This window comes from Microcaecilia unicolor, chromosome 6 (assembly GCF_901765095.1).
Source record: "Microcaecilia unicolor chromosome 6, aMicUni1.1, whole genome shotgun sequence".
Lineage (NCBI taxonomy): Eukaryota > Metazoa > Chordata > Amphibia > Gymnophiona > Siphonopidae > Microcaecilia > Microcaecilia unicolor.
The window spans coordinates 312,899,070-312,914,116 of record NC_044036.1 but is presented as its reverse complement, the minus strand read 5'-3'; the positions used below and the strand labels follow the sequence as shown (position 1 = coordinate 312,914,116).

General features: G+C 44.7%; 1 protein-coding gene across 3 annotated transcripts in view; it reads left to right on the top strand.

The window, feature by feature from the left end:
* The window catches only part of MGAT5B (alpha-1,6-mannosylglycoprotein 6-beta-N-acetylglucosaminyltransferase B), a 316,097-nt gene that overhangs the window by 75,843 nt on the left and 225,207 nt on the right, over positions 1-15,047 (top strand). For all 3 annotated transcript variants that reach the window (XM_030208153.1, XM_030208154.1, XM_030208155.1), the window contains exon 3: positions 12,178-12,328. In XM_030208153.1, coding sequence (XP_030064013.1) covers positions 12,178-12,328 — 151 coding nt within the window. The remainder of the gene's footprint in view (positions 1-12,177; positions 12,329-15,047) is intronic.

The following is a 15,047-nucleotide window of genomic DNA, read 5'->3' as shown; positions in this document are numbered from 1 at the left end:
CAATAAAGGTTCTTGAATATATCTTCCTAATGAGATATTCCACTCTCCAGTCACCCAGCTCTGAGCTACTTCTACCTGTTCAACTATTTTCTCACCTCTGCAATAAAGCTGCCTCTCTTCAGATTTCTACCCCCAACCACTGATACAGCTCTCAGAATTACGGAGTCTCTGTGCCCTGGGGCAACACTTCTGAACATCTGACTGTGAGTAAATTATCTGTGTTTATTCAATAAAGGAAACTTCAGAAAATATAGAGACTTCAGGTGTGTGCTGGTGTGCCAAGGTTATACTTTAAGATATTGACACTTTACAGTTAACAAGTCTTAAGAGGATTGACAAATATGCCACAAAGAGTAGGCACAAGAGAGAATCGCATATTCATTGTTGATATCCTGAAAATTAGACTGGTTGAGTATGTCCCAAGGACTGGGTTGAGATCCTTCAAAGTTATGTCAGTGGTCCGGGAAAAAGGAAGCCAGGGTTTCAATCCCACTTCTCCCACCAACATGTCTTGTGACCTTATGCAAGACATTATCAACTGGAGCATCAGGTACCCATTCAGATCGTAAGCTCTTGAATGCAGGTATTTATCATACCTGAATGTCTGTTTTCATTTGTATATCCAGTAGCACTATAAAGATTGTAACCAGGTACCTCTCTTGTGCAGCCAAGGATAGAACAATCTCCTCCAGCCACAGGCTCCCGGTACAGTGAAGAAACAGATGTCCACCAGTAACTTCAATCTTAAGAACTTTTATTCCATGCAGGTTTCTAGTACACAGTTCCAATAGCAGCATAGCACATACCAGGATTCAATACAGGCTTACAGGCTTCAGTCTGGGCTCTTTATTCAAGGCACAATAAACAGTAATTCAATTCCCCAGACAAACAGTTCTTTCAGTTCATCATCACAGTTCAGTCACCCAGTAGCAGTTTCTACCTTCTATCCTTTTTACCTTCAGGAGAGTTCAATATTTTAGGGACTCCTTCTACCCAAGGGTTTCCCCTGCATCATCTTCACAGTGAATTCAATACTTTTGGGACTTCCTCTCACCCAAGGAATCTCAGCCTGCTTCAGTACTTTAGGGACCTCCCTGCCCAAGGATTTTCAGCCTGCAACTGCTTCTCTCCTTCTGCTTCTCTCTCCTGAACTGAACTCCACTCCTGGGACTCCTTCCCACCTGCCTAATCAATCCCTGGCTTCAGCTACCACCACCAATCATTCTCCTTCCATTAGCTTCCCCACACCCATACCAGCTGAGTTGAGCATTAAACTAATGAGACCAATGATGAGCTCCTGCCCACAGGGTTTCCTAACTCTCTTTCCGCCTAGTGGCAGCCACTCTACACAACCTGCCAGCTTACACCCATGTCTTCCCTGATTGCAGCTAGGAGTCCAGTCCGGGTTCTTCATCTCCCCCTCTGGCTCCTTGCCTGCAATGCCTTCTGGGACTTGTATTTCAGACTGAAACTGCCTTAACCCAACTATCCTGGAGGTGACTTTATCACAAGATAAGTAGTATTATACTAATTAATCTGCTGTATTTTACAACACAATACCGTAAGACCACATGGATCAATGCTGCAATGACATAATGCACTGTTTTATTCTACTATGGTATCATGACAGAAACCCTCATTCATATAGTAATCTCTCTTATATTTAGACATCATCTGACAAAACTAAGAGACAATGGCAAAGAGAACAAACACTAGACCAGGAAGTTTGTACGTGAGGCAATGGATGGTTAAGTGAGTTGCCTAAGATCACAAGGAGCAGCAGTTGAACAGGGCACCTCTGGATGTCAAGACCACTGCTCTAACCACTAGGTTACTCCTCCACTCCATATCATTTGGTGTTCCTTCTTTGTATTTTAACTTGGCTGTATACTGCTTTGACCTTGATTTAGTAAGGAGTCCTTTTACTAAGGTGCACTGAAAAATGGCCTGCGGGAGTGTAGATGCGTGTTTTGGGCGCACGCAGAATTATTTTTTAGCGCACCTACAAAAAATGCCTCTTTTTTTGCTGAGAACAGATGTGTGGCAAAATGAAAATTGTTGCGTGTCCCATTTTGGATCTGAGACCTTACCGCAAGCCATTGACCTAGCGGTAAAGTCTCACGTGGTAACCGGGTGGTAATGTTCTATGTGCAACAAATGCCACTTGATGCATGTATCTGCCGTTGTGTGGAGCAAATTTAGTTTAATGCTTCTTTGGCTCATGCACATATAGTAGAAGTTCCTCTTTTCATAGGGTTCAATTCACTCTTTACAAGGTCTTCGGAATACATCTATTAATATGTACAGACTGATGAGTTATATGAGACGTAATACACAACATGTAACCCTTGCCAGTCTGGAGCAGTCCTCACAGCGTTAGAATAAACTCCCTGAGCCCATACGCCAAGCCCCCTCCCTGCCCATCTTCAAATCCTTGCTCAAAGCCCACCTCTTCAATGTCGCTTTCGGCACCTAACCATTGTACCTCTATCCAGGAAATCTAGCCTGCCCCAATTCGACTGACTGCACTTTTTGTCCTTTAGATTGTAAGCTCCTTTGAGCAGGGACTGTCCTTCTTTGTTAAATTGTACAGCGCTGCGTAACCCTGGTAGCGCTTTAGAAATGTTAAATAGTAGTAGTATATGCTGCTTGCGGACTGGGGGCACACCTTCAGGAAGGTAATGCTGACATGAAGGATTATTCTTGCTGGATAATATACTTGATAGGCCATTGGCAAATTAATCCACACTCTTCACCATCACTTAATAGCTCATTCCAGGCCAGAATTTGGGTTTGAACCAAACGTTTGTGAAAAATGTACTCTTCAAGCAATTCTCCCATGACTCTCTAGTCCCCAGGAGACTCCTCTATCACCCTCTTTAATACCTTGCAGAGCTGGAATGAACTCAGATGTGGTCACAGATCGAGTTACTTCTGGTTGCTTGGGTCCTGCTTGCCTAGTTCCAGAGGACATCTGCCGTACCCTCTCCTTTTCCAGAATCAGTGGTTCCCTGCTCCGGAGATTCTTAATTTCTCTCGCCTTTTCCCGAAGAGTGTAATTAACCAGGGCACACTTTCAGGGATGTGCAGAGGCCTAAACAATTGCTGTCACTTCTCAAAACTCTTCAACCTCCTTGGGATCCAATGGGTTAGCCAAAGACCCTTTTCTATCTTGCTGTATGATACAATGGCTGGGGAACCAAAGACAATAATTACAATGAAGCTGGGTTTTTAGATTAGTCCCAGTTTCCCTCCAAAAGGATTTCCTCCTACTGTTTCCTCACTGGTCTGGATAACCCTCCCCTTGTTCAGGAAACTGCAGGGGTACAAACCATCACATTCCAATACTCTCTGCCATCTAGTAAGAAGGGGGTGGTTTAAATGAATGTTGTAATGAAAGTATAATAGGATTCAGTTGTGCTAACAAATTTCCTGGAATGTTGGTGAAAGTAGTTATATCCATTGCATGGATGGTGTGGTCTGTGCTGACCTCCAGAATGTTTCCTAAAGCTGCTACTTCCTGGTCAACAAGTATTAAGGTTTTCTTAGTAATGTTTTTTGACATAGCTGTGCCTTAAGATTGGAGGGTGGCCAATGTAACACTGATTTTTAAAAAGGGTTCCAGGGGTGATCTGGGAAATTACAGACTGTTAAGCCTGACTTCAGTGCTGGGCAAAATAAAATTACAGTACACATAGACAAACATTTTTTAATGGGACAGAGTTAGCATGGATTCAGCCAAGGGAAGTCTTGCCTCACCAACTTGCGTCATTTCTTTGAAAGCGTGAATAAACATGTTGATAAACAAAGGAAGATTTGGGTGGGATACCAGTGCCAGAAATGGTATTCGAAGCTGACGAGTCAGAAAAACCTAATGAATTCTCTGTAAACCTGGAGGATGTAATGGGGCAGTTCTACAAACTGAAGAATAGCAAATCTCCTGGACCGGATGGTATTCATCCCAGAGTACTGATAGAACTGAAAAATGAGCTTGCAGAGCTATTAGTAATATGTAATTTATCCTTAAAATCGAGCATGGTACCGGAAGATTGGAGGGTGGCCAATTTAACACCGATTTTTTAAAAAGGTTCCAGAGGAGATTCGGGAAATTATAGACCAGTGAGTCTGACGTCGGTGCAGGGCAAAATGGTAGAGACTATTATTAAGAACAAAATTACAGAGCATATTTAAAAGCATGGATTAATGCGACAAAGTCAACATGGATTTAGTGAAGGGAAATCTTGCCTCACCAATCTACTACATTTCTTTGAAGGGGTGAACAAACATGTGGATAAAGGGGAGCCGGTTGATATTGTGTATCTGGATTTTCAGAAGGTGTTTGACAAAGTACCTCATGAAAGACTCCAGAGGAAATTGGAGAGTCATGGGATAGGAGGTAGTGTTCTATTGTGGATTAAAAACTGATTAAAAGATAGAAAACAAGAGAGTAGGTGTTGTGGATTAAGAACTAGTTATTGAACAGAAAATAGAGGGTAAGGTTAAATGGCCATTTTTCTCAATGGAGGAGAGTGGAGTGCCGCAGGAATCTGTACTGGGATCAGTGTTATTTAACATATTTATAAATGATCTGGAAGTCAGAACGACAAGTGAGGTGATTAAACTTGCAGATGATGCAAAACTATTCAAAGTTTTTAAAACATAGGTGAACTGTGAAAAATTGCAGGAAGACCTTAAGAAATTGGAAGACTTGGCATTCAAATGGCAGATGAAATTTAATATGGACAAGAAATGCAAAGTGATGCACATTGGGAAAAGTTACCTGATGCTAGGGTCCACCTTGGGAGTCAGTACCCAAGAAAAAAGATCTAGGTGTCATTGTAGACAATATGCTGAAATCTTCTGCCCAGTGGTGGCCAAAATACCAAACAGGATGCTAGGAATTATTAGAAAAGGGATGGTAAATAAGACCAACAATACTACGAATGCCTCTGCATCGCTCCATGGTGCAACCTCACCTTGCGTATTGCATACAATTCTGGTCACTGTATCTCAAAGGAGATATAGCGGAATTAGAAAACGTTGAAAGAAAAGTGACAGAAATTATAAAGGGGATGGAACTCCTCTTACATGAGGAAAGGCTAAAGAGGTTAGGGCTCTTCAGCTTGGAAAAGAAATGGCTGAGGGGGGACTTAATGAAGTTACATGGAAATACTTTAAAAACAAATAGGTGGAAATATTTTTTCATTCAATGAATATTTAAGCTCGGGAACTCATTGTCAGAGGATGTGATAACAGAGATTAGCGCATGTGGGTTTAAAAAAAAGGTTTGGACTCATACAAGTAAAGGAATAATACAAGAAACAAGAAAGAAATAACAAATAATATCCATTATCTTAATGGATATTATTTGTTATTTCTTTATTGTTTCTTGTATTATTCCTTTACTTGTATGCATATGTATAAACATTTTTTTTAAAAAATTAAATAAAGAAAATTGGTTGGACAAGTTCCTGGAAAAATGTCCATAGTCTTCTATTAAGATAGAGGTGGGAGTGGAGGAGTGGCCTAGTGGTTAGGGTGGTGGACTTTCGTCCTGGGGAACTGAGGAACTGAGTTCCATTCCCACTTCAGGCACAGGCAGCTCCTTGTGACTCTGGGCAAGTCACTTAACCCTCCATTGCCCCATGTAAGCTGCATTGAGCCTGCCATGAGTGGGAAAGCGCAGGGTACAAATGTAACAAAAATAAAATAGATACTATTGGAGATTCTACATGGAATGTTGCTATTCCACTAGCAACATTCCATGTAGAAGCCTGCGCGGCCACATTGGTGATCTGCATGGGCCGACTTCTACATGGAATGTTGCTAGTGGAATAGCAACATTCCATGTAGAATCTCAAATAGTAGCAACAGTGGAGGAGTGGTGGCCTAGGGGTTAGGGTGGTGGACTTTGGTCCTGGGGAACTGAGTTTGATTCCCACTTCAGGCACAGGCAGCTCCTTGTGACTCTGGGCAAGTCACTTAACCCTCCATTGCCCCATGTAAGCCGCATTGAGCCTGCCATGAGTGGGAAAGCGCAGGGTACAAATGTAACAAAAAAAAAAAAGCTACTGTTTGCCTTGGGATTGGTAGTATGGAATGTTACTGCTGTTTGGGTTTCTGCCAGGTACTTGTGCCCTGGATTAGCCACTGTTGGATACTGGGCTAGATGGACCATTGGTCTGACCCAGTGTGCCTATTCTTATGTGCTTATTCTTGAGTAGCAGATCCAAAAACTAAAAAGGATTTGGCTCTTCTGTAAGCGTGGATAGACTTGTTTCTTTTATACTTTTGTACGATGCTGTGCTTACTTTCCCATTGCTTAAATGACCACCCCTTGGATACTTCTTCTAATATCGACCATTTGCATATGTTAATTTGTATGCCACCAGGGCTATAACCTTTAATGCAAACACTCAACCTTTCTCCAAGATTTATGCCATTCCATGGTGGATATCTACTACAATAAAACTCACCCTCAACGTTCTGAGGACACTGACGTCAGTGAAGCCAAGCCCTGACTTCCTTCAAAAAGGTTCGAAGGTTCATGGTGGTGAAGCCACCAAAATCGCTCCGGGCCCCGCCCTCGAGGGCGGAGCAATGGCAGAACAACGAAGGGGTTGGCAGGGAGGGAGGCGGGGGGGGGGGGGGAAATCGCTCCGGGCCCCGCCCTCGAGGGCGGAGCAATGGCAGACCAACGAAGGGGTTGGCAGGGAGGGAGGCAGGGAGGTGGGGGGTGGGAAATCGCTCCGGGCCCCGCCCTCGCGTCAAACGTCATGACGTTGGCGGCGGAGCAATGAAAGAATAACGAAGGGGTTGGCCAGGGAGGGAGGGGGGTGTTGGCGATGAAAACCTTGCTAGCGCCCGTTTCATTTGCTCTGAAACAGGCCTCTTTTACTAGTATTATATAAATAGCTTCTGAGAGTTTGTACTGTCCAGTGAGAAAGCTCAGTATTGTTCCATCAGCAAAAACTAGGACAGCGGAAAACCATGAATAGAACCACCCAGCCCCTGTGTGTTCCACATTTCCATTTGCTCAGGGATTTGATATAAAAATCTTCAGCCTTCCTGTATAGTTTTTGTATTTCATTATTATTAAAGCCTTTTCTCTCAATACTTTAATAAAATAGACATATATTTGTTCCTGAATTTTCTACATGATAGTGCTGTACTCAGGGGCGGACTGACCATTTGGGCAGGGGCTCTAGGGGGCCCAGAGGCTCTGCCTGGATGCCCGGCACACCGCTGGTGATCTAGTGGCTTCGGGGGGGGGGGGGGGGGGGGGGAAGCTGAGAACATGTTCTCTCCTGCCTGGGTTGCTGAGCTGCCATTATTCTTCACCCCCTCCCCGCCTGGCACCACCGTATTTTAAAAATGGCAGCCAAGACTCCCTGTGGAAGTCTCGTGAGACTGTCGAGAACTGCAAGACTAATGCAGGCAGTCTCGGCCGCCATTTTGAAAACACAGCGGCGCCGGCAGGTAGGGGAATAGCGGCAGCGCAGCAGGCAGGAAAGAATGTGCCCCCCCACACCTCTCCGCAAAGGCCACCAGATCACCAGAACCCCTCAAGTAGGACCAGGGCAGCGGGGGCAGCGGCTGCGATGGCAGGGGCGGCGGGGGGTGTAGGGCAGTGGCTGGGCGGGGGCCCACACCACCCTCAGTGCTTGGGGGCCGACCACCCTCAGTCCGCCCCTAGCTATACTGAGGAAGATAACTACATAGATAAAGTTAGCTCAAAAGAAAATCTTGGCTTAACTTTAACCAGATAGTCTTTTCAATATCACTGTTATCTGCATAGTGGTGGCACTCCATGCTCTCTCTGGATAGTCAGCACTGACTGCAATCTGCATTCTGGTGCAGAATATGTAGATTATCTTTAATTGCCATGACTAGCATTAAAAAAAAAAAAAGCTGACTGCAGTTTGTGAATATTGAGCCATTGGGGAATTGAAACATTCCAACTTGGACATCCCAATTCATACTGAGATCTCCTGTTTAACCCGGGGCGTTGCAAAGTTACACTTATGTTTTTCTGGCTCAGAAGAAATACTTAGTGATATTGTAGGCACCGCTCCAGGTACTAGTCCCAGTTCTTATTTTTATAGGGGCGATATTCAGACTGTGGGAGGTAGTCGAGCTGCCTCCCGCGGTCGCCGTTGAGCCCGCATATTTAATGCTGGCCTTTTCTGATGACCGCCATTGAATATCCCGTTTATTTTTGGCGGGTTCAAATTTAACCAGCCAAGCCGATATCAGTGCCAGCTGGTTATGTCTGAACCGGCCAAAGATATTCCAGCTGTTGGCGCAGCCAGATTTGGCTGCCAAACTTAGCCGGCAATGCACTGAAAATCGGCAGATGGCTGGTTACATTGCACAATAAAAAACGACTACCTGCTAAGCGCTAACCAACATTATTCAGCGGGAGACAGCTAAGTCCTGGCTGGTTAAATGGTTTTGAATATCAACCGGATAGCATTTATTAGATGTGTACAAGCACTGCACAGATATATATATATAAGAGACAGTTCCTGCTCTGTGGAGCTTACAATCTAGCCAAGGTAGGCAGACAAGACAAATAAAATGCTTCAGGAAATGTATTAAGGATAGAAATCATGGTTATGATCAGCAAAGCTATGACCAGTTGAGTTGGTGGAGACATATTTGCTGAAAGAATTCAAGAAAACCTGAGATAATTCTTATCAGTGAAGAAATGAAGGGAGATCAATTGTGATCTATGGCATCGCACCAGGAGCGGAACTGAGCAGATGAGTTGGTCAATCCGTTTCTTTCATCGTATTTCGTTCCACTCAGTACCAGCCCGGCTTTAAAGATTTAAAACCATCCGAGAAAGGTTGCTTTTCAGGATAAATTTAAATATGATCAGAGAGTGAGTGTCAGTGGCGTAGGAAGGGGGGGGTGGGGCGATCCGCCCCGGGTGCACGCCGCTGGGGGGGTGTCGTCTCCGCTTGTTCACTGCTCTCTCTGCCCCGGAACAGGTTACTTCCTGTTCCGGGGCAGAGAGAGCAGGGGAACCAACGGAGCCGACGCTCCGGGGGGTTGCGTGCTCCGGGGGGGGGGGGGGGTGCCGTGCTGCACCCGGGGGGGGGAGGCGCTGCGACGAACCGCCCCGGGTGTCAGCTGGCCTCGCTACGCTTCTGGTGAGTGTTAACATCCCAACTCAGGAAGCTTATTTCAGCATATGGGACCTCGCTTGCTGTATGCATTTCTGTCACTACTCTGAAAGAGAAGGAACTGCATGTTCTTCAAAATTGTTTTCCTTGGAGTATTAAACACTCAAGTACTCGATATACTGTTGGAAGACTCCTGAAGAAGGCACTACGTCGCCGAAACACGGCTGTGTTGAGTCGACCTGTTATAATAAACATTATACCTTTTTCAAATATACGTCTCCCTTATTGATTGGAAGGAGCCTATCTTCCCCCACTCTTCTCTTTTTTCTTCCTATAAATAGCGCTGAAAAATCGGTGTTGAAAAAATAACACACTAAGGGGTCCCTTTTACTAAGCTTGCCTACACGTGCCGAATGCGCGCCAAATTGGAGTTATCGCCCGGTTACCACGTGGCCCTTGCGGTAATTTCAATTTTGGCGCGTATCTGCTACACGCCTTTGAAAAATATTTTTATTTTCGGGTGCACATAACGAACACGCTGCAAGTGGCATTTGACGTGTGTAGGTCATTACCGCCTAAGATTCTTTACCGCTAGGTCTATGGCTGGCAGTAAGGTCTCAGACCCAAAATGGATGCACGGCAATTTTTATTGTGCCGCACGTCCATTTTTGGCAAAAAAAGAGGCCTTTTTTACAGGTGCATTAAAAAATGGATCGGTGTGTGCCCCAAACCGGCGCCTATGCTACCGCAAGCCATTTTTCAGCGCGCCTTTGTAAAAGGACCTCTCAGCTCTATTCTATAAATGGCGCTGAAAGGGGCCCTTTTGCAAAGGGCCTATGCATGTTCAGCGGACATCAGATCGGTAATACTGCCCGGCTAGCGCGTGCACCCGGCGGTAAGGGATCCCCGCAGTAAGGCCATGCGATGAGAGTTATGTCACTGCGTGACCATTTTTTTTTTTTGGGGGGGGGGGTTACTGGCTGTGGGAAAAAGGGCCCTGGCGCATGGGAAAAACGGCCCCCACCTCTAGCGCAGGACCCTTTTCCCTGCAGCTTAGTAAATGACCCCTCATTGATTTGAAGAGCATGTTCCTGTAGAGAGCTTCCTTCCCTCATTCCAGCATTGTCATCCTCCCTTTTCTTTCCCTTTCTCATTTTCCGGTGAAGGGTTCCTTTCAGCTATCTCATTCAAGACCTGTCAGTGATATCCAATGAGCTATATCACTGAATTAATCATTTGAATTAAACCAATGACAAGTGAATATAATCATGTGGCTGGTTACAGTTGGGTGAAAACCCAGTTCTCCTTTGCCCTTCAGTTCTTTTCTTGCAAGTTTGAGTAGTGGGAGATAGAGAGTAGATGTGGTAGGTAAGGATGAAAGTTCACCTGCTGATCTGTGTAAGGAATTATACACTTAAAAAAAGGGGGGGGGAGAAAAGGTTACTACATCTAAGGAATGGGATGCATTGGTAAAGGCGTTTGTGGGGCAATTCACATGTGTAAACCTCAAACATCTACCTAAGTACTATCCTGCAAGTATGCACTTAATTTATTTAATGCATATTTGCAAGGGGGTGCACACATAGGCAATTCTAGGGTGGAGCATGGGTGGGGCTCAAACATATGCACTTAACGTACAGAGGGGCCAATGCTGAAAGGTTTGTGGTAGAGTGAAACTCTCTACCGTGAACCTAGCACAGAAAAATGGCTGTGTTATGCTCAGACTAATGAGCATGCAAATGAATGCTATGTCAAATTGCGACAATAATTTGCTACTCAGTGCTCTATGCTAAATTTCCTATCGGTGTCTGAGCCAATCACCGCTCAGACACTGATAGGAGATTTAGCATAGAGCACAGACATAAGAAAAAAAAAAGCATGCTGCAGTAAGCCCCTTAATGACCTGGTAGACCAGTTCCCTCTCCCAGCTAGGCCAGGCCCCCTCCATTGTCAAGTTGACTTGGTGGTCCAGTGGCTCCCCTCCCCTCCACATGCCTTGGTAGTCCAGCAGCCCTCCTTCAGCTAGGCCAGGTCAGGCCTGGCCCGGTGGCTCCCCCCAACTAGCCCAGGTCTGACTTCCCTCTCCCAAGTCACCACCTTGGTAGTCTAGTGGACACCCAAGACCCAACCCATCCCCGATCCTTCCATACCTTTTGTTAGAAGCAGGAGTAATGCCCACTCACTCCGGCTTCTCTGGTTGCCATCTTGAAAATGGCCTTGCCTCACTCAGCACGGTGCATCCTGGGATGCACTTGGCAGGGCCTAACTACCATATAAGATATTCACACTGTATGTTACGCATATCAATGATTTCAGCATGAGCCCTTGCACTAGATCTATGGCTGGAGCAGCGGCGTAGCGAGGCTGGCTGACACCCGGGGCGGGTCGCCGCTGCGCACTGCCCCCCCGGGAGCAGCACGGCGCACCCCCCGGCGCACGCACCCCCCCGGAGTGCATCATTACCGTTGGCACTCCGCCCCGCCGAGTGCACGTTGTCTCTGGGAGCTGCGTCGGCTCCGTTGGCTCCCTGCTCTCTCTGCCCCGGAACAGGAAGTAACCTGTTCCGGGGCAGAGAGAGCAGGTAACCAGTGGCGCCGACACCCCCCAGCGCGTGCACCTGGGGCGGACCGCCCCACCGCCCCCCCTTCCTACGCCACTGGGCTGGAGTAAGTGCTTAAGTCTAACTTTTTGGTGCATATATATCTGGTTAAGCTGATGTCTTTGTTCCTTTATAGAACAGGCACTTACCAGGTGCCTAGTTATAAAATCGCCCATGGGGTCCTGCACGGGCAAACCAGTGGGTGCTTCCAGTTGAGATGCATTAGGTGAACTTTGTAATAAAGGACAATAGGGTGTGTTTTTTTTTCTCTCTTACTTGCTTTTAGATTTTCTTTAGCTCATTTTCATGAATATTTATCTTCCATCACCCAAATCTCTTGCGAAAGAAATGCGTTTGAGAAGTGAACACTGCTCACTTGTTTCTGTAACTGTGCAACTCTGCGACACTGCGTTGTTCTTACCTTTGTGTATTGCTTTCCAATTTCAGTTATGGGCACCGTGGAGTCCAGAGGAGTACTAAGGAAAATAAGCGACATGCTGGAGTTGATTACGAAGAGGATGGACATGCTTGCTCGACTGGAGAATGGCAGTGACTTGCGAAAAGGAGACGAGTTGGTGCATTATTCTTCTGTGGATAGGTCAGTTATTTCATAGAAACGTGCTATTTCTGCCTAGTCTCTTTCAGAAGGTTTGGCCCTCTGAATCAGTTGGATACAGAAGCTACACTGAGTCCTCTTCTCACTATTTTTCCTGCTTCTAGTTCATTTTTAATCCATTGTACTTTCCACTTTATTAATTACATTTCTGCACTACCTTTCCAAATACATGAAATGCCAAAAAATAACATATACAGTCAAAATATTAATCTACTCAGTAAAAATATACCAAAAATATAAAAAGTCATAAAATGGACAAGACTAAGATATTAAGGGGGTCTTTTACTAAGCTGCGGTAGTGTTTTTAGCCCGTGGTAGAAATCAGCTGGCGGTAAATTCCGAGACGCATGTTATATTCCCAGGGGCGTCTCGGCGTTTGCCGCCAGCTGATTTCTTCCCGAGCCAAACATGCTTCTACAGCTTAGTAAAAGACCCCCCCAAGTAAACAGTTAATGATATATTCAAAACATTAATATAAGCACTTAAGTATTGCCATACTGGGAAAGACCAAAGGTCCATCAAGCCCAGCATCCTGTTTCCAACAGTGGCCAATGCAGGTCACAAATACCCGGCAAGATCCCCCAATAGTACAAAACATTCTATACTGCTAATCCCAGAGTGGATTCTCCCCAAGTCCATTTAATAATGGCCTATGGACTTTTTCTTTAGGAAGCCGTCCAAACCTTTTTTTAAACTCCGTTAAGCTAACCGCCTTTACAACATTCTCTGGCAACGAATTCTAGAGTTTAATTACACAATTTAATTAACAACCAATGGGGCAGATATTCAGCCGGTGGTGGTTTTTTGTTAGCTGAATCCAATACTACCCCTAAGATCTTCAAAGAAGTAACCAAAGAAATAGAACAACCTACAATCACTGGTTTAAATTGATTATTATTATATTCAGTGTTGTTGTGCAGTTTTGTATATTGAACTGATTCTTTGTTTTCACATTAGGGCCTATGGCAAAAGACAACTTATGAAACAGAACTGTAATAATAACAATAACCTATTGATGTGATGTGGGTTTTTTTTCCCCGGCTATTTGTTCTTCCTGGGCTATAGGCATGTTCCAGTTGTCCTCTGATGTAGTAATGCATTAGTATAAGGAATGCAAAATGAGAAAAGAAAGCTAAAAGAGAGAAGCCCGGGTGCCTGGCTGAGTTCCAGGTGAGCAGGCAGCTCTACTCTTAAACGTGACGCAGGATAGATTGCTGCTAATACAATACTTGACTTCTTTGAAGCTGGGCCTCGTCGCCTTGATTAGGTTAGCAGCAAAGATTCAAGAGAAGTATTAAAGAGAGTGAAGTTTTACTCCATCTTTGGTGTTACTTGGAGCGATGCCTATAAATTAAATGTCTCCGTGGTTTTTTTTTTCTGTGCTCTTTTGCTATCCTCCATCTTTCTGCAGGGGGAAAATGGAGAGTGTGCTGTGAAATAGCATTAATCCATCACAACCAACCGAGCCCATCACTTTTTACTGACAGCCCTATAAATTTCAGTTGAACATGTTGTTGACCTACTGCTGTTTCAAGCAATATTGGAACATAAAATGTTGGCTTTATATGGAGGGTTACCATATAGCTCCATGTCAGTAGGGAGAGGATGCACCAGTCCTGATTTTACTCTCAATACATTACATGGACTTGTAGATCCAGTTGCCTAACAAACTAGGTTTATGAGTCCAGATATATGAAGGATGGAAAAATCGGGACTGGCTTGGATTCTTCCAAAAGCATGGAACTATAGATGTAACCTTAAGTACAAGTGCAAAGTATTGATGTTTGTATCGGTTTGTGAATGTTTACTCTTTCTAACATTACTAGGACTAGGGGGCACGCAATGAAGCTACAAAGTAGTAAATGGGAGAAATATTTCTTCAGTCAACGTGTAATTGAAGTCTGGAATTTGTTGCCAGAGAACGTAGTAAAAGGAGTTAGCTTAGCGGGGTTTAAAAAAAGTTTGGATGGCTTCCTGAAGGAAAAATCCATAGACCATTATTAAAATGGACTTGGGGAAAATCCACTGTGTACTTCTGGAATAAGCAGCATAAAATGTATTTTACTGTTTTGGGATCTTGCCAGGTACTTGTGACCTGGATTGGCCACTGTTGGAAACAGGATGCTGTGCTTGATGGACATTCGGTCTGTTCCAGCGTGGCAATACTTATGTACTTATGGCAGTGGTCCCCAAACCTGGTCCTGGAGGCATCCCAGCCAGTCAGGTTTTCAGGATTCCCACAATGAATATTCATGAGATAGCTTTGCATGTAATGGAGGCAGTGCATTAAAATCTCTGTCATGAATATTTATTGTGGGTGTCCTGAAAACCTGACTGGTTGGGATGCCTCCAGGACCAGGTTTGGGGACCACTGCCATAAGTACATAAGTATTGCCACGCTGGAACAGACCGAATGTCCATCAAGCACAGCATCCTGTTTCCAACAGTGGCCAATCCAGGTCACAAGTACCTGGCAAGATCCCAAAACAGTAAAATACATTTTATGCTGCTTATTCTAGAAGTACACAGTGGATTTTCCCCAAGTCCATTTTAATAATGGTCTATGGATTTTTCCTTCAGGAAGCCATCCAAACTTTTTTTAAACCCCGCTAAGCTAACTCCTTTTACTACGTTCTCTGGCAACAAATTCCAGACTTCAATTACACATTGACTGAAGAAATATTTTCTCCCATTTACTACT